This window comes from Ursus americanus, chromosome 2 (assembly GCF_024610735.1).
Source record: "Ursus americanus isolate L20-20 chromosome 2, mUrsAme1.1.p, whole genome shotgun sequence".
In the NCBI taxonomy this organism is placed as follows: domain Eukaryota; kingdom Metazoa; phylum Chordata; class Mammalia; order Carnivora; family Ursidae; genus Ursus; species Ursus americanus.
In genome coordinates this window covers 98,934,014-98,953,133 of record NC_142128.1, presented here as the reverse complement: position 1 = coordinate 98,953,133, position 19,120 = coordinate 98,934,014, and the positions used below count along the sequence as shown (strand labels likewise).

Below are 19,120 nucleotides of genomic sequence, written 5' to 3'. Positions count from 1 at the left end.
GGGAGCGCGTCTCTTGGGCCATTTCTTCCTGAGCCAGCACGCGGCATCCCTCCCTGGCCAGCCCGGCAGGGGGTACACGGCGACCTGCAGGGCAGGTGTGGCTTCCGAGGCTGCCGCGCGCCCTCCCCTCACCCGGAGCCACACGGGACTCCCCTGTTGTAGGCAGCGAGTCCATCACTGATTGCGGATTCCACACGCAATCCTAGCACTGGGGCACTGGGACCCCCGTTTTGTCTGCATCCTCACTGCCTAATGCAATGCCTGGCAGCGCGCCTGTGGAGTGAAGAAGTAAATGCATTTTTGCTGTGAATTTAAGCATTGATGTTCCATAGTAGAGTTTAGAAGGGCCCTTCGCTCAGCTTCTGCTCGGGTGCGGGGTTCTCCCGAGGCCCTCGCGTCCCCGGTGCTCAGAGCCCTGGCAGCCGGCTCCGTGCCGGTCAGCATCTGATGGGTCCTCACGCTGCACGCCGTGATGAGGTGCTGGGCACAGTCACGTAGGTAAGAGCCATGCCCTCATTAAAGCGGCTGGGGTAAACATTGACCCTTTCTGGCCGGGCTTGTTTGCAAAGGCGCAAATTTGTCAGCATCAGGAGCCTCGCCTGTAGCAGGGGAGCCGGTGGGCCCTGCCCCTCCACCACGGCCACCCCCCGAAGAGGACATGGGTGCAAAGAAGAATCTGAGGAGGCCTAGGATGGCATGGACTTTGGTCTCTCCGACTAAGCCTCTTTTGTAACATGTTCTATAAAAAGCCAAACTCTAAAAAGAAAACATCAAACTTTTAGATCGTTAGAAGTCAGACCCCAGAGATGCAGCCTGACCTGCAGGCTCACAGGAGGAGGTCGCGCAGGCACTGAGGGAACGCGTTCTTTCCCATGCCCGTCCCTGCCGGGCTCGGACTTCTGGCCTCTGGGTCTGGCGTTCCGCGGGTCCGAGCTGCAGCTGCGGCCCCTACAGCTCACTCAGCGTGGCCTTGGGCCATGTGACTTATCTCGCCGAGCCTGTCTTCCCCTGTCCACGATGAGGACAGTAACAATGCTATCTCCATCTAGAAGGATTGAGGGTAAGGTAGCACAGGCTCAGCAGACGGCAGGGGTTCTCAGCAAACGTCCAGTTTTCAGTACACCACTCTCCAAGGTTAGCCACCTGCCCTCCAGCTTCTTCTTTGTTCTGCACGTGGTTCTCTGCTTATTCCGGGCTTACTGACCCTGCGGGTCTGGCAGACAGAAGTAAAGATCTTTCCTGCCCTTCAGGGGTGAGCGCCTCATGGGGAAACAAGCTGCGAATTTATAAACAGTATGTGGGGCCACAGGATCATTTGGAGAGTCCAAAAGAGTGGCACTTGACCTGCTGGGGAGTGGGGATGGGCAGCAGAGGGCTGGCGTGAGCTCTGAGGATGAGCCAAGCAGACCAGGAGAAAAGGAGATGTAGGCTGAAGGGAGTTATGCAAAGCCACAGAAGGTTTTCTCACGCCCAACCCTGGTGCTCTGGAGGCGTCGAGGCCCAGCCTTCTTACCACCCCCAGAGTCCTAGGTCTCTCTTTGGAGAAGTCACTGCCAGGGACAGAAACAATGGGCTGAATTGGCAGCTGGGCGCCGGACTGGTCAGGAGACCTGCCACCTGAATGAGAACTGTGGTAATGTGACTGCCCACAGCAGGTTTGGGGAAGGAGGACTGCGCTCACCATGGCCCCACAGTAACAGGGCTCAGGGAAGGCCGAGCTGGATGGGGAGTCGAGAGGTGTCGGCATTTCTGCGGTGCGTGAAGCCAGTGGCTCGAGTTCTGCAGGCAAGGAGAGTGGGAGGCCTGCCTGCCAGAGAACACAGTCGACTTAATGCCACACATCCATGGGTGTGTTTCACAGACACTGTCTTACTGAGCGAGCATATCTGAATTGTGAAATCGGTTATCACTCTGAACCACTCATGCAATGGGTCTTTAAGCAATAGTTCTGATCCTAGGAATTTTCCCAGGCAAGAGGACCAGGAAGGGAATGCAAAGTACTTTGGGGATGAAACAAGGTCTGCACAGCAAGTTTGCCAGTCTTTCCGAGACGGAGGATGCAGTCCAGCTGGTGGTGACAGGGTGCTTGAGGGTGGGCCACCTGGGTGGCTCAGTCGGTTAAGTGTCTGCCTTCGGCTCAGGTCATGATCCCAGCGTCCTGGGATCCAGTCCCCCATTGAGTCCAGGGAGCCTGCTGCTCCCTCTGCCCCTGCTTGTGCTCTGACAAATAAATAAATCAAGTCTTTAAAGAAAAGGGGGGGGTGTGCTTGAGGGTTGGTGTTGTGTACAAACTATAGACTACTTGATTTTTTGATACCACATGTTCTTTTTAAAATACTTCACCATGGGGCGTCTGAGTGGCTCAGTCGGTTAAGGCGTCTGTCTGACTCTCGATTTTGGCTCAGGTCATGACCTCAGCGTCATGAGATCCAGCCCCTAGTCGGGCTCCCCATTGGGTGTGGAGCCTGCTTGGCATTCTCTCTCCCTCTAATAAAAAAAAAAAAAAATGAAAAAATAAAATACTTCACCATGTCACGCTCCATTTACCCCAGTGACAGTTCAGCCCAGGGTACTGGCCACGTGAAGCCAGCTGTCCCCCGTCAGACCACACCCCCGTTCTGCTGCAATAAAATGACATGGAGTCCTCTCCGTGGAGAGTCGCTGCATCTGAAAAAGAAGTTCAATGTTGGACGTGATTGAACGCAATAAGTCCTTTATTTATTTATGAGGCTCTGCAAGATTCAGGAGTGTGTCATCTCAGTTCCACATACAATAGTAAAAATTAAAACTTCAGCTTACAGAGAAAGATATTTCCAGATCTTTTTGGGGGGGCATTTTAAAGTAAACTCACCCCAGTACCATATTAGATAAAGACAGTAAGTATGAAAATGTGATAAATACTACCTTAATAGCTCAGTTTATTAGCAGTTTTAATAAAGTACAACTTTACAGTGAAAATAATGTACTAGAAATAGTTTTAAAGCTTTTTTATGATATGCTTACAAAATGTCAGACGTCAGGGAAACTGTCCTCAACATGATGATGCGACGTACACACTCCGTGAGAGCAAAGCTGAACGCAGGCTGGACAGGCTGACGTGGGAAGCTGGGGAAGCTCCGGGGACCGCGGGGCTCACGCTCAGGACCTGCACGAGGAGATTCTCCGCTTCGCCAGGCTTCCATTAATAACGCAGGAAGCCCACTTTCCAGCCACTGTGACGCTCCACAGAGGAATTTCTGTAGCCATAAGGACCTTCACTCCAGTTCCACCTTGCCTTTTTGATGCCGCTTCATTCTCGAGTAGGGACTTATGGTGTCATCCGTCACGAAGTCATACAGTACTTTTATCCACGAGTTGTAGTGGGGCAGGTTGTCATAGTACTCAGCGGCGATCTTCCTCACCTGCAAAGCCAAACGCGCAGCAATAATGAGTGCTGGTGGAGTCCGATCGGACGTGACCGACGAACGCTGGACACAAACACTGAGAAACACCTTCCTCTCTCCCCAAACACTCATATGTAAGAGCAGCAGAGGAGGGATTCCAGCAGAAAGCAGTATAACAGTGACATATACTCCACCCTCTAGGACCACAGACTCTCCCATCAAGCTCTGAATGGTGCATTTTATTATTTTTTTAAAAGATTTTATTTATTTATTTGAGACAGCATGCGAGAGAGCAGCAGATGCAGAGGGAGAAGCAGACTCCCCGCTGAGCAGGGAGCCCGATGCGGGGCTCAATCCCAGGACCCTGAGATCATGACCTGAGCTGAAGGCAGATGCCTCGCCATCTGAGCCGCCCAGGTGCCCCTGAATGGTGTATTTCAAACAGCTGAGCTATCTATGCAAGTTGTATCTTAATAAAGCTGTTACAAGAAACCCTGTCACACACACCTATTAACATCGTGCACTGTAACTCCTGCAGTATAATGATCCAATAAATACCAGGGATTTGCCGAGGACACAGGACAGAATGCTCCCTGATGCACACGTGACAGGAAGAGCCGTTTAGGGAAGTCCAGAGCTCTGAGGACACCTATCAGCCCAGCTCAGAACTGAGACAGCAGGAAGTGGGTAGTAACGGAACAGACACTGCTGACCATGGGCCTTACAACAAGTGATGTCTGAAGCAAACAAGTTCTCAGATTGGGGACTGTTTGAGAAACCCTGTAAGATGGGGATGCCTGGGTGGCTCAGTCAGTTAAGCGTCTGCCTTCGGCTCAGGTCATGATCCGAGGGTCCTGGGATCAAGTCCCACACTGGGCTTCCGACTCAGCGGGGAGTCTGCTTTTCCCTCTCCCTCTGACCCTCCCCCCGCTTGTGCTATCTCTCTCTCAAATAAATAAAATCTTTCTTAAAAAATTTTAAAAAGAAAGGAAGAAAGGAAGAAAGGAAGGAAGGAAGGAAGGAAGGAAGGAAGGAAGGAAGGAAGGAAGGAAGGAAGAAAGAAGAAAGAAAGAAAGAAAGAAAGAAAGAAAGAAAGAAAGAAAGAAAGAAAGAAAGAAAGAAAGAAACCTGTAAGTTCGGGTACAGCTGACCCTTGAACAACACGGTCTAAACCACGTGAGTCCACGTATATATACAGGGACATGTTTTCAGTAAACACAGTGCAGTCCTGTAAATCTGTCTTCTCTCCTTTTCTCGAGCTTACCTCACTGTAAGAACACCATATATGACACATACAACATACAAAATACGTGTTATTCAACTGCTTACATCATCGGTTCGGCTTCCAGTTGTTACATTTTGGGGCTGTCAGAAGTCACATGTGGATTTTCAACTCTGTGGGGAGTTGGCATCCCAACCCGTGTTGTTCACAGATCAACTCTGTGGTTAATGTTGAAAACGGATTTTGTTCAAAGGGCAACCAGCTTTGTATCCTCTTTAAAAAGTAAGTGGACATTCACTTCCTGAGGGAAGAGGCGAACAAGGCCTCCCCTGTCGTCAGGTGTGTGCACGGGTGGTGACACAAGGCACATTACACCTGCTTTCAAACTTGGCTCCTGGTTTTTCGCCAAACATTTTATTTTGAAAAATGGGACCCCTACAGAAAAGTTGGAAGAGCAGTAGAACAGACACCTCCATGCCCTTTAGCCAGGCCCACGAACTACCACTGAGAGTCACTTTCTCTCTCGGCATAGGCGTACACCATATAATATGCTTTCTCTGCTGAGCCTTTTGACAGCTTACCCCTAATGCTCCACCCCAATATTCACCCCTACCTCCTACAAAGACATTCTCCCACAAAACCATCATACTGTTTTCACACCCAAGAAAGTTAACATCAACGCAATATTCTTTATGATGCACTACGATTTAAAGCTTCCCTACCGACCCAATGTCCTCTCTAGATGCTTCTTTCCTCAAGTGGGAATCCAGTCAATAATCAGAGGTCACCTTAGTTCTCATGTTGTGTTTGTAATCAGTCATAATAGTTAAAAACTTACGAGGAAATCCATAAAATTCGATTGGGTAGATATGATGGCATAAAATATTTGGCAACAGTTAGCTCCCATGGGGCACCTGGGTGGCTCAGTTGGTTAAGTGTCTGCCTTCAGCTCAGGTCACGATCCCAGGGTTCTGGGATTGAGCCCCTCGTTGGGCTCCCTGCTCAGTGGGGAGCCTGCTTCTCCCTCTGCCCCTCCCCCACTTGTGCTTGTTCATGCTGTGTCAAATAAATAAAATCTTAAAAATAAAAAAAATAGCTCCCTTACATCATAGCTTAAAAAATCAAGAAAAATTAGTATTACCTTTCATACATATTCCCCTTTTTAGAATTTTGGAAACATTTTTTGGTAATAAACTGTAAAAGCCACCCATTTTGAGGAAGGGAAGTCTAATAAAAGAATTTACTAGAAAGATAAGTGAAGTTACGAAGGTGGGCCTTTGCAGAGGACGGAAGGATGGGATCAAAGTGTGTTCTTTGACGTCCTCCACGAACAATACACTCACATCTGCCGTGCGGGGAACAGGCAGTCCCTGCCTGCAGAAAGTTTGCCGCCCTGGAAACTGTTCATTTACCGTGCAGGCCAATTACGTGGGACGTCTGCATTTCCCAACAAGGCAGCACATAAATCTTAGCTGAGCCCATCAGATTAACAGCGATGAAACCTACGTGAACTTGTGCTCACTTCACACAGGGACTCCCTTCTCAATCTCTGACTTAGTTTGTAAGTCGGCAGATCTGGACCCCTGAGGGACTCAAGAGTGCACACTCAGGACGCACACTTGACGTTTGCTGTGACAAGCAGCTTAGAAGGGCAAAATACACTAGATCCCTTTTGTTTTATTATTTTAAGGTTTTATTTATTTATTTGAGAGAGAGGGAGAAGCAGACTCCTCACTGAGCACAGAGCCCAAGGGGAGAAGGGTGGGGCTCGATCCCAGGACCCTGGGATCATGACCTGAGCTGAAGGCAGACACTTAACCAACTGAGCCACCCAGGCGCCCCCATTAGATTCCTTTTACAGTGGGCAAGCTGAGACTGATTTTGGTCATACAACCATTAGAAACTGGAATATATTTCGAACCTCTTTACTTACCAGTGGAAGGCTTTTTCCAGGAATGTTGGGGAAGTCATGGTGCTCGTTATGGTAACCCACATTGAAGGTGAGCAGATTCAGAGGCCCGTAATACGAGTAGGTTTCATGTCCCTTGAGGAACATGTAATGTTCGGCTATAAAATGTCCAGAAATCGGGTGCAAACCTAGCCCAAGTAAGGATGCTGCCAACATGTAGACCAAAGATTTAATTCCCAAGACGTAGTAAATTATAATGTCAAAAGTGACCTGGATCACAGTATTAATAATTTCCAGGTAAGAAATTGGTTTGGGGTTGATGAACAGAGGTCGAAAAGCATAGAAGAGGGGCTGAAGGACAACCCATATAAACTTTCTGAAAGTGGTACAGAAAAACCAGCCTTCAAAATCAGTGGGGATGTCCACATCGATGCCATCACCCCCAAGGTAGCGATGGTGGTCCATGTGATACCTCTTAAAGGAAACTGAATAGGGAACGCCAATGGGAAGATTAGCGAATATTCCAAACCAGCGATTCCACATAGCTCTGTAGTGGCCAAAGGCACTATTGTGGGAAACCTCATGAATAGCCAGAGTCACGGAGTGGTTAATGCAGCTGCCAAAGGCGTACGCCCAAAACATGACCCACTTCCAGTCCAGGTCCTTCACTAAGTAGAACGCAACCAGCTGAGTGAGAACCATCATGGTTATAATCCAGATCAAGTTGGGATCAGGTTTCATCAAGGACTTTATCTCTGGATACTTTGCTGTGAAGAAAAACAAACAAACCAGGAACTGAGAAGAGCACACACTAGTTCTGCAATTAGAATTAAATCAACACCCATTAAATTAACACATTAATTAATTTTTTTGTCCCAATCATGATATGCCTTCCATGAGAGACTTTAACCACTACAGGGAGGAATATATTCCAATAGTAAAGTTACTAAATACCATGTCACAACAAATTTGTGCAGGAAAAATTAGCCTCAAAATCCAGACTCTCCACGCGAACAGACAGAAAATCACAAATGAGTAAAGATTTCATGTTACCCAATTCCCTTTTCAGCCCTAACAGTTCTTTGTATATAAAATTCCTAAGTTTTGCAAAGTTGTGATCACAGAATGATAAATATATTCTAGTGTCTGGCAGAATGTACGACACATGTATATACTTACGTGTAATGTATATGCAACGTACTTACACACTCACGTACGATATATAGTTGTTACAGAGGACACATACTTAGATTTTATCATTTCCTTTATAATGACTGAATCACTTCTAGTTGCCAGTTGTTAACTTCTACCCACTTCCCTATTTCTAGACTTTCCGATAGCTAAGATTTTTGCCAGTGTGGCCTTCTGACAGTCATCAGGAAATCAGGATAATGTGTGAGAACTACACACTGCTAATTTGTGAGATTCTTATTTGCGCTGTTGAATCTACATGCAGCTATCCAAGTACGAGGAAAAAGACCAAGAGCAAAAACTGCATTTCAGGCAAGTGTCCTATAAGGGCAAATGCAGACTGTTCTCTGGATCTTACCCCCCAGCCCCCAAGAGGGAGGCCCAGGTGTGATGAGTGCCTTTGGTGTTATGTGTTGCTGAGTACGTTTGACCCAGGACAGCAAGTGGAAGAAGGACCTTCTTGAGCTAGGTCATTTGGAATGTTTTTGAAAAGATAAGGGAAGAGACAAGCTTCATCCTCTTTTCTCTACATGTGAAAGGAGGAATTCAACCAAAGCTTACACTGCAAGGCAGGCTGCTGAGTCCAGCTTTCCACATGCCACATGAGGGTGGTGCTGGCCCCAAGTGGATGACTCCCCATTCTCTCTCTCCACTCTCGAACTATTAATCTTCGTTGATTTAGTTCATTTTATCAAATGTTAACAATTTTGTAGGCAATAGACCAAAAAAAAAGTAACCCTACAGCCTAGAAATGAATTTGTCTAACACTAATTTTCCTATCAAGTCATTCATTAAAATATGAGCATTTAGGGAGTAATTCTCCAACAACAGAATAACAACTGTTCAATTAATTGGTGGATAAGAAATAATTCCTTGAAGAATTCATTCAGTAAATACTAATTCTATGTATTTCTGTTTAGACAGAGCTCCAGCATCTTTACCTTATTTAAAACTTGTTAAATTGACACATCTGACAAAGGATAGAAGGCAATACACATTTTATAGGTATTCTAAAATGATGAAACTCACATGCCTTATCCTCTCAGACAAATCAAGTTACTCCAGTTCTGTACCAAATGTCTGCAAAGCTTATTTTAGTACATAAAAATCAATACTACAAGGGGTACCGATATAATTAAATAGGGAAAGAAGAGTTTTTGCAACAAATGGTACTGGTTATCAACGTGCAAAAGGATGAAGATGGACCCCTTCCTCACACCGTACACAAAAAATAACTCAAAACAGATCACAGACCTCAATACAAGAAAACTATAACACTCTTATAAGAAAACAGAAGTAAATCTCCATAACCTTCGTGGTTTCTTAGATACTATACCAAAACCATAAGTGACAAATGGCCAAGAACACATGAGAGATGCTCGACATTATCAGTCATTAGGAAGACGCAAACTGAAACCAAAATGAGATGCCACTTCACACATGCTAGAATGGTTACAATGCCAAAAACAGGCAGTAACCAGGTTATGAAGAAACCAGAACCCACGCATGCTGCTGGTGACAATGTAAAATGGTGCAGCTGGTTTGGAAGAATCTGGCTCTTCCTCAAAATGCTAAACACAGAGCTATCAATGACCCAGAATTCCACTCCTCGGCAGCTATCCAAGGGGAATGGAAACACATCCGTCTAATAACTTCCATGTGAGGGTTCATAGCAGCATTATTCGTAACAGTCATAAGGAGAAAGCAACCCCACAACTGAGCAACTGAAGAAGGAATAAATGAAATGTGGAATAGCCATACAGTGGACTATTACTTGGCTGATAAAAGGAATAAAATACTGACATACTTCAACATAAATGAACCTTGAAAACATGGTAAGGGAAAGAAGCCAGTCACAAAAGACCAAGGATTGTATAATGTCATTTATAAGAAATGTACAGAATAGGGGCACCTGGGTTAAGCGTCTGCCTTCGGCTCAGGTCATGATCTCACACTCCTGGGATTGAGCCCTGTTGAGCTCCCTGCTCAGTGGGGAGTCTTTCTCCCTTTGCCTCTGCCCCTCCCCCTGCTCATGCTCTCTCTCTCAAATAAAATAAAATATTAAAAAATGTCCAGAGTAGGTAAATCTACAGAGACAGATTAGTGGTTGCCTAGGGCCGAGGAGTGGGACTGGGGAACACAGGAACTGCTTTTGAGTATGGGGTTTCTTTCTGGGGTGACAAAAATGTTCTAAAACTTAGACTACACAACTGTGTGAACACACTAAGGTACAGTGAATTATACACTTTAAATAGGTGAGTTTTACAGTTCGTGAATTGTATTGTAATGAAGCTGTTAAAAAACGCGTTTCCCTGTGGATGTATAGCACTCAAAGGAGCATTTCTTGTGCTGCATTATTTGACCCACTAATAATGGCCTCGTTCCTAGCCTTCATTAAGGAGGTCATTTATTTTTTTTCTTTTATTTTTTGATTTATTTTTTCTTTAGAGAGGCGGGTGGGACAGAGGGAGGCAGAGAATCTTAAGCAGGCTCCACACCAGTGTGGAGCCCAACAAGGGGGCTCGATCTCACAACCCAGATGAACCTGTGCTGAAATCAAGAGTCAGATGCTCAACCTACTGAGCCACCCAGACGCCCCTTGAGTAAATGCCTTTTAAATGAACTTCTAATATAACTCCAAATATACATTTAGCATACAGATGTCAGCTGTTAAAAAACATATCCATGTTCTCTCATGGCTCTCTCTCCCCCCAAAACCCAACCAACTGCAGGAATATCTCATTATCATTTAACTATTCTCATCTTTCCTGAGGTTATTCCATCTGCACTCCTGAAATGGGATACTGAGCAGTATTTGCACCTGTGTGGAAAAGGACTGTATTTTCATTGAGGAATCTGTCATCCTTTACTTTCCAAGTGAAGTGATTCAGTGATGTCAAGTGTGTGGGAAAAGGCTCATTGTCAGGATAAGCATCAGTAAGCACCTTCTCACTTCCTTGATTATCTGAATATTAAATCCATGGCTAAGTTCCAGTATTGAGGCATTGAGTTTTTACAAGGTGGACCAAATTGTTCTTATGGGGCATGTTGATTGTCTAAGGCACAGATCAAAGGTATCATACGCTGTCTCTCCTGTGTAAGTGATTCGCAAAATATACATTTTAATTAAAAATAGAAAGCACACATCCAATAACCAAAGTCTCTTAAAAGGCTATCCTGAATAGCAGCTTTAAAGATTCAAGCACCAATTTACTGACTCCACTTTTTAAAATCCATTTTAATTGGACCTGCTAACTCCTATTTGTAAAAGCATGAAATTTCTAGCTCTAGACACCCCAGCAAAAATCAGGGCCTGGCTTTGTCTGCTCACTGGGCAAATGGATGTTGAGAAGAAAAGCTAGCTAAGGACTTTGTGAGAAATCATTCCTCCTATTCGACTTAGCACCCATTGGTTCCCTGATTTTTTCAAGGAGGTGGAGAGCATCTGCCTCGGAGGCCATGTAACCCCTGTGACCCTCCTCTTTACCTACTCATCGTCGTTAAAGTGGGGATACAGCGGACTAGTTACTGCGATCGCCGAGCGGGGTCGTGTCTGTAACCCACTCAGCACAATGCCCGGACCCCGGCGTCAGGAGCGGCCTGGAAGCAGCTCCAGGCAGTTGAGCGCCCCTCCACCCGCAGGGCCGGCCGAGGCCTAGCGAGCCTGGGCCAGGGGCCCAGAATGAGCAGTCGGGGAGCAGCCGGCTAAGCTCGGCCGATCTTCCGTGCACTGGTCCTCGCGGCCGCCGAGCGGGAAGGATGGGGCACACACGCGGGTCCGGCCTCCCGGCGCCCCGGTCTCGCAGCCCCCCGCCGCCGCCCCGGGCCAAGCCCGCTCGCGGACGTCCGCCCCCGGGAGCGCGAACGCGCGGGGCCCACAGGCCCAAGACCACGCCCTGCCCCGCACCCGCCGGCGCCCGCGCTCCCGGGACCCGTGCCGGAGGGTCTCCGAGCCGCAGGACCAGCCCCGGCGCGCCGGGAAGCCCCCGCCCGCCGGAAACCCCCCGGGACGACGCCGCCGGGACCCCCGCCCACCCGAGAGCCCCCTCCCTGCCGGGAACCCCCCGGACCTCCCCGCCGGGACTCCCGCCCCCTCCCCGGGAGCCCCCACCGGCTCTTAACGGGCCGCGGACGCCCCGGCGCCAGGCCGACGCGGAGAGCGCGCCCCGGCGGCGGGAGGCCGTGCGCACATAACGGGGCGCGGTCCCGGCCTCACCCAGGATCTCCTGGCGCCGACTGGCGTGGGGCTGGTCCGTGTAGACCCACTCGAAGTCTTCTCGCGCAACGCGGTTCCCCATGGCGGCGGCTGGCGGACCCGCTCCGGCTCTCTCTTCCGGCCCAGCTCCTCCGAGGCGGCGGCGGCGGCAGCTCCCGGTGAAGACGGAGGCCGGGGCCCCGCCCCGCCCCGCCCCGCCGGCCCATTGGTCCCGCCCCCACAGCCCCCGCCCCTCCGGCCCAGTGGTTCGCCCCACGGTCTGGTCGCGCTGGCCCCACCCCTTTGGCCCCGCCCCCGTGACATCAGCGTCGGTGGAAAGAACGGGCGGGCTGTCCCGCCGCCCGCTCGAGCCGCGGAGCAGTCCAGCTGTTGAGCTGTGCAGAGTGGGTCCGTGACGGCGCCTCTCGGCTGCTGTAGGAAGCGGAACCTCAGGCGGAGGAGGGCGCGCAGCCGCTGGAGGTTAAGAGAGAAGTCACCGTCGCTGAGAGGGAAGGCACGGGGACCTGGTGTCCCGGCCGCCCCGCCCCGTCATGGACAGTCGAGGCCACAGCCTCTTCTGCGAGGGCCATCTGTTCCAAAATTAGTCACTACTTCTCCTTTACAAAAGGAACTTTAGCTAAAACTACAAAGAGGAAGATATTGTTACGACAGGAGAGAGCCGCCGGCAAGGAGCCTGGGCTCCGATCCAGGTCACCGCCGCACCTGGTCTTGGGGTGGACCGTGGGCGCCTGGGCCTCCCGGCGCCGGCGCGCCCGTGTCCCCGCGCGGGAGCCTGAACCCGAGGAGGCGCTGGACCTGAGCTAGCTGCCCCCGGAGCTGCTCCTGCTGGTGCTGAGCCACGTGCCCCCGCGCACGCTGCTGGCGTGCTGCCGCCGGGTGTGGCGTGGCTGGCGCGCCCTGGTGGACAGCCAGGCCTTGTGGCTGCGCATCTTGGCCCGGGAGCAGGTCGCCGTGCTGCTGCTCATCCGCAGCTGCCTGCCCACCGCCCGAGACGAGAGGCCCTTTCTCCTGAGCCGCCTGTGCGAGCTCCGACCAATCGGACGCAACCTCATCCGCAACCCTTGAGGCCGGGAAGGCCTCCAGAATTGGACGGTGCAGCACGGCGGGGACGGCTGGGTGGTGGAGGTAAACCTGTCACCGGTGCCTGGGGCCTCCTCGCAGACCTGCTTCGTGTCTTCCTACAGTTGGTGTAACAAAAAGCAGGTCTTGGACGTGGAGGAGGAGGGTTTGTGGCCAGAGCTGCTAGATAGGGGCAGGATTGAAATTTGTGTGTCTGACTGGTGGGGAGCCCGAGACGACTGTGGCTGTGAGTACGGACTCCGTGTCCAGCTTCTAGATGCCAGGCAGAACGTCCTGAATGAATTCTCTGTTTCACCGGATCCCATCCACGTCTGCTTTCAGGTCACCCACGTGTTCTCCAACTTCAGGATGGGCGTGTGCTTTGTGTCTTTTGAACACTGGGGCCAGGACGCGCAGTCCTGGGCTGGTCACTATGGAGCTCGTGTCACCAACTCCAGCATAGTCCTGCGAGCCCAGCTGTCTTAGTCGAGGGCTGTCCTTGCAAAACAGCCTGACTGGTGCCTTCCTGGGCTTGGGACCATTGGCCAGGACTCCTCATTAACCAAGGACATGACCTCCCTGGCATCCTGGGTACTCCAAGATCTCTTCGTGGGCCCTGCTGGGCCCCCTCTTCAGGTTCTGCAAACTACTAGAAGAGAGTTTTTCCTTCAGAGCTCCGTACTGCTGTTACAGGGCAGTCCTGCCCCTGTTGGTGCGATGCTGGTGCTGGAGGGGCTCTTTGTCCTCCCCCCAGAGGCCCTCTGCTCAGCCCCAGTCCCCTCAGCCCCTGTCTCCTCTCCTTTCTGCCTCAGGGACTTTATTGGTCCCTTTAGAGAAGGCCTCTCATCTCTGAAGTGGAATCTCGTCCTTATGGCTGGGAAAATTCCAGCCACCTTGGGTGGCAAACTTAATATCCAGCAGCTTTAAGGCTGCGACCAGGTCTCACAGCTGAAAGCCAACTAGCTCAAAAACGTTTGTAGATCCTCAAGGACCCCAGTGATTGTGTGGTGTATAAAATTATTTTTTTAGCCTGGGTGGCTCGGTCAGTTAAGCATCTGTCTTTGGCTCATCTCATGATCCCGGGGTCCTGGAATGGAGCCCGCATCAGGCTCCCTGCTCGGCGGGATGTCTGCTTCTTTCTCTGCCTCTCTCTATGCCCCTCCCTCACCCCAACTCATGTGCTCTCTGTCTAAAATAAATAGAATGTTTTTTAGATTCTTTTTTATTTTGAAATTTTCTGCAAACACTGAGAGAATAATACATCAGCAACAACTATCTGCCAATCTCACATAATTTATTATTTTGCCAAAAAAACCAAAACCACAGAATCTTCCAGCATCCCACCTAGCAGACAGAGGAGCTCTGAGTGGCACAAACTGTGGCTTCAGACCCTGGGGGTCGGTGCCGGGTCTTCTAGCCAGAATTGTGCGGGCTCCGGTCAGGTCCCCTTCCTGGGTTGGGTAGTCCCCTCTGCTGGTGAGGACCCAGGGCTGAAGGTCCCCTCCCAACATCAGGAGGTCCCCTCGCTGGTGGGGACCCGGGGCTGAAGGTCCCTGTCCCGCATCAGGGGTCCCCTTCCTGGTAGGGATTTGGGCTGAAGGATCCCTTCCTGCGTCGGAGGGGTCGCTTCCCTGGTGGGGACCTGGGGCTGAAGGATCTCTCCCCACATCAGGAGGTCCCGCTGCTGGTGGGGACCCAGGACTGAAGGTCCCTCCCTGTGTCAGGAGGATCCCTCACTGGTGGGGACCCAAGGCTGAAGGATACCTCCCCGTGGTCAGGGGTCCCCTCCCTGGTGCAGACCAGGAGTTCCAGACCCAGGGGCTGAAGGTCACCTTTTGGGAGAGGTGATCCTGCAGTTGGGTTGGGTGTTAGGTCTCGGTTTGCTGACTGGGACTCAGCAGAACCGATTCCGTCTGTGGCCTTGTCTCTTTTTTAACAATTCTCCCACTTTCGATCCTATGTTCAGCCTACCTGAGGATGTGATCAAAATTTAAGGCACTGGTGGGGTGCCTGGGGACTTACTCAGTGAAGCGTCTGCCTTCAGCTCGGGTCATGATCCCAGGGTCCTGGGATTGAGTCCTGCATCAGGCTCCCGGCTCAGCTGGGAGCCTGCTTCTCCCTCTCCCCCTCCCTGTGCTCACTCTGTCAGATGAATAAATCTTAAAAAAAAAAAAATTAAGGCATTGGCACCACTCCCCGCTTGGTCTCTGAAGGTCTCTGTTTGCTGGTGCTCTGTGGTAAGCACAGGTCATGACCTCAGGCTCACGACTTCTAAGTGGGTCATTCTCCTCATTCCTTTCCTGACTCTCCATTCCTAGGGAGCTCATGGGCTTGGTGGTCGGCGGCCATGAACGTGCATCTGAAGCTTTTGAGGGAATGCAGCATGCTAGGGAGCCACCTCTGGTCGTTAGAGCAGGAAAATTCCCAGTGTCTGGAATGCACTTCGGAGCCATGGTCCCCAAGACCCAGACCAATCAAAATCAAGTCAGAGAAAGACCCTGTTGAAGGAGTTACTTTTGTAAGCTCGTTAAGTGGCTCATTTGGTGACTTTATGTAGCCAAGTTTCAGCTTCGCCAGAAATGTGCAACACGCAGTGTTGGCCAGAGCGCAGACACCTTATTCAGCTCAAAGATAATCAAGAGCGATCCTATTATCAGGAACAACTTTGGCCTTGCAAAGATGGCTACCCCTGGTGAGATCTTGTTGTGATTTCGGGCACATCTGATTCAGATAATCGTAAGAACATGGGGGCATGAATGTACTATGATTTGCATCAGTATTTGCGTCTAATTGGGCAAGTAGAGTTATAATTGGAGAAAGGTACACACAAGGCATGAATGTGATGGCCAGTGAAAGTCAGATTCCTTTAAGTGACTTCGAAGGTGGAGGGGGAATAGTTGGAAATAGGAGAGAGATGGGTCACAGGGAGGACCAGAGGTCTCTAGTATCATGGACAGATAGGAGTTTTTGATGACAAATCCAGCAGTCTGAAAGGTTGGCCCAATTAGCAAGAGCCTAGAAGATACAGTAATGGTGTTACCTTTCCAGGCCAATAGCAGGATAATGGAAAAGAGAGAGAACAAAGGGTTTCATGTTTTAAATACAATGTCTTGATCTGGTATCTTGGGAAGAAGCAGTCTACATCTCTGATGTCTGAGACTTCTCTTCCTCGTCAGTTTGTTTCAGAAGTCTCCAGGGTGTGCAGAGGACCAGATGGCAGGTGGAGCCTTCTTTTGCTGTGGGATGTTACCCAGCATTCATTTCCCATAGCTGTGGCTGCCATCTAAGTAGTGAGGACAACTGGTAGTCCCTTACAAGGAGATTGGAGAGCAGTCTTTGTTCTAGTGATTGCAAATCAGAAGGATGGGAGAAAGTTGGAAACATTAGTTCAGAGAGTCACAGCCAGATATTTGAGCTAGAAGAATTCAGGATCCACTCCAGTTTACAGGTGTAAAACAAATCCTCAAAGACAATAGGAGTAGAATCTAATGTCAGGTGCAAAAATAATTTTTCTCTCCACAATCAGTTTTTTCCCCCAAGGTAATCACAGTAAACTAATTTGTTTTTATTAAACTGGGTCTGATTATTTAGATAGTGCAACAAGAATAGCAATTGAGAGTTTATATAAACTCTTTTAAAGGTTGCTTTGCTTGACCTTTTCCTTAGGAATTTCAGATTGAACTTTTAAAAGCCTCTAAAGCCAGGAAGCCAAGCCAAGGACTGTCATCAGATGTTACCTGCAATATTTATAGTTTGGGTGAATTCCTCCCTCCTTGAGATCCCCCCAGATGTGCTGAGGTTCCTGGATCTACCAGGCAGTGACCTTCCTTACTTACCTGGTGCGGCTGCCAGGAACCCTGTGAGCAAGATTCCAGAGGATTTATCCAAGCAGTTCCTGAAAGCTGTGCGGTCATATCTGAATCTATGCAGGTCTCTCTCAAATATGACATTCCAGTCAAACCCTTGGTAAGATGGCCAGTGTTTCCAGGTATGTCCTTTACATAGAAAACAGATTTTTAACTTACGCAAAGGACTACCTATATTGGCATGAAAAGAATACTCAAGAGTTTCTGAATTCTGGAGGGAATAGGTACAGAGAAAAGGTCAATATTTCATCTTTGTTTACAAAGCTATACTTTACCAAATTGCTGTAGGTCATAGATAGCCTACGAGAAGACATTTCCTTAAGTCTGGGAAAATAAAACATTAAGGAACTAGCAGTATTTCAAACAAAAAGTCATAAAAAATCATAATCATCCTCGTGAGTTCATTCATTCCCATATGTTGGTACTTGTTGTACTTGAACCCAGTTTTCCTATTAGCTCTGAACATTTGTACCCAGTTTAGTTGTACGATTTTTAAGTTATCAGAAAACTTGTACTTTTAAAGTCCTTTTCCATGAATCTCTTTGAAGCGGAAGCATTTTGTAGGAACGTTTTTGCAAAAGTATCAGAGTAAAACAACAAGATAGCTTTTTAATAAGAGCCATTCTGACAGGTAGGTGATATTTCATTGTGGATTTGACTTGCATTTCTTTGATGGTCAGTGATATTGAGCGTCTTTTCACGTGTCTGTTGGCTGTATGTCTTTTTGTTCCTATCAGGTTCTGAATATCAACTTCTAATTTGGACAATTTCTGACCACAGAGCTACTCAAAAAATCCTTTCAAATGGGAGCACCTGGGTGGCTAAGTCAGTTAGGCATCCGACTCTTCATTTCGGCTCAGGTCATGATCTCAGGGTTGTGAGACTGAGCCCTGCATTGGGTTCCATGCGGAGTGTGGAGCCTGCTTGGGATTCTCTCTCCTTCTCTCTCTCCCCCTCCCCTACTCTTGCACACGTGTTCTGTCTCTCTGTATTAAAAAAAATCCTTTCGAATGAAATTTGCCACGATTCCCATCCCCATCTGGCTTATATTTTTTATTTTTCCCCAGGCAGTAATTTTCTTCAACTTGTATTTTTAAGCCAAAAAATTGCCCCCCACCCATGAAAGCCTGCTAGAGAGGCAGCTGCTATGGTTAAAGTATAAAAGTCGGCCAGATACAGACAAAGAAAAAATAATAGACATTAACAGAGGCTGGAAGAAGTGGGGAATGGGGAGCTACTGTTTAATGGGTACAGAGTTCTGTTTGGGATGATGAAAAAGTTCTGGAACTGGATAGTGGTGATGGTTGTAACACATTGTGAATATACTTAATGCCACTTAACTGTACACTTAAAAATGGTTAAAATGGTAAAGTATCTTATGTATATTTTACCACACACATACCCACACGAACCAGAGAGACTTCGGAGAAATGTGAGACACTGTTAAGATCATCAATATACAAGTAATGGGAATGTAGGCAAATTTATCAAAGAAAAAAATAGTTGAAAAAGACCCAAATTTGCTGAAAAACAGTAATCTTTACATCCAAATTCAGTGGACTCCAAGTTCATGCACTCAATGGACAAAACAAGAGATCAGTGCCCAGACACATCATTATAAAATGCTGAAACACAAGGAGAAAATCTTGAAAGAGCAAGAGAAAAATGACTCATCATATACAAGGAGACCCCACAGCATCAACAGCTGACTCGTCATCAGAAGCAGTGGAGACTGGAAAACAGTGGAATGGCATAGTCAAAGTGCAGGGAGAAAAACACCCTGGCAGCTAAGAATCTTATATCCAGCAAAACTATCTATCTTTCTTCCTTTCTTCCTTCCTTCCCTTCCCTTCCCTCCCCTCCCCTCCCCTCCCCTCCCCCTTCCTTCCTTCCTTCCTTCCTTCCTTCCTTCCTTCCTTCCTTCTTTTCTTTCTTTCTTTCTTTCTTTCTTTCTTTCTTTCTTTCTTTCTTTCTTTCTTTCTTTTCTTTCTTTCTTTTTTCTTTTTTTTTTTATTTCATGTAATTCATGTGAGAGAGAGAGACGGAGTGAGCACAAGCAGGGGGAGAGGCAGAAGAAGAGGGAACAGCAGGCTCTCTGCTGAGCTGGGAGCCCAAAGCAAGGCTCCATCCGAGGACCTGTATATCATGATCTGAGCCAAAAGCAGACACTTAACCCTCTGAGCCACCCTTTCAAATATGTGAAAATGTCTTTCAAATATGAAGGTAAACATTTCCAAATAAACATAAAGTGAGAGAATTTGTTGCTCAAAGAGC

At 48.5% G+C, this 19,120-nt stretch overlaps 1 protein-coding gene and 1 pseudogene across 1 annotated transcript; one reads left to right on the top strand and one right to left on the bottom strand.

Moving 5' to 3' along the window:
• Window positions 1–2,696: 2,696 nt before the first annotated feature.
• On the bottom strand, window positions 2,697–12,102 carry DEGS1 (delta 4-desaturase, sphingolipid 1). The gene is made up of 3 exons (XM_045796998.2): window positions 11,922–12,102; window positions 6,539–7,281; window positions 2,697–3,401 (listed from the first exon to the last, which is right to left on the bottom strand). Exons 1-3 carry the CDS (start codon window positions 12,001–12,003, stop codon window positions 3,255–3,257), a joined length of 972 nt encoding a protein of 323 aa, XP_045652954.1. The 5' UTR covers window positions 12,004–12,102; the 3' UTR covers window positions 2,697–3,254.
• Window positions 12,002–14,193, top strand: LOC123791008 (F-box only protein 27 pseudogene; annotated as a pseudogene).
• Window positions 14,194–19,120: the final 4,927 nt, after the last annotated feature.

Excerpts from the sequence above, each read along its gene's own strand:
- DEGS1 (XM_045796998.2), bottom strand. The coding sequence starts at position 12,003 with ATGGGGAACCGCGTTGCGCGAGAAGACTTCGAGTGGGTCTACACGGAC. Across the intron at positions 7,282-11,921 it reads TCGGCGCCAGGAGATCCTGG|CAAAGTATCCAGAGATAAAG; the intron begins GTGAGGCCGGGA and ends TTTTCTTCACAG. Across the intron at positions 3,402-6,538 it reads CTGGAAAAAGCCTTCCACTG|GTGAGGAAGATCGCCGCTGA; the intron begins GTAAGTAAAGAG and ends TTGGCTTTGCAG.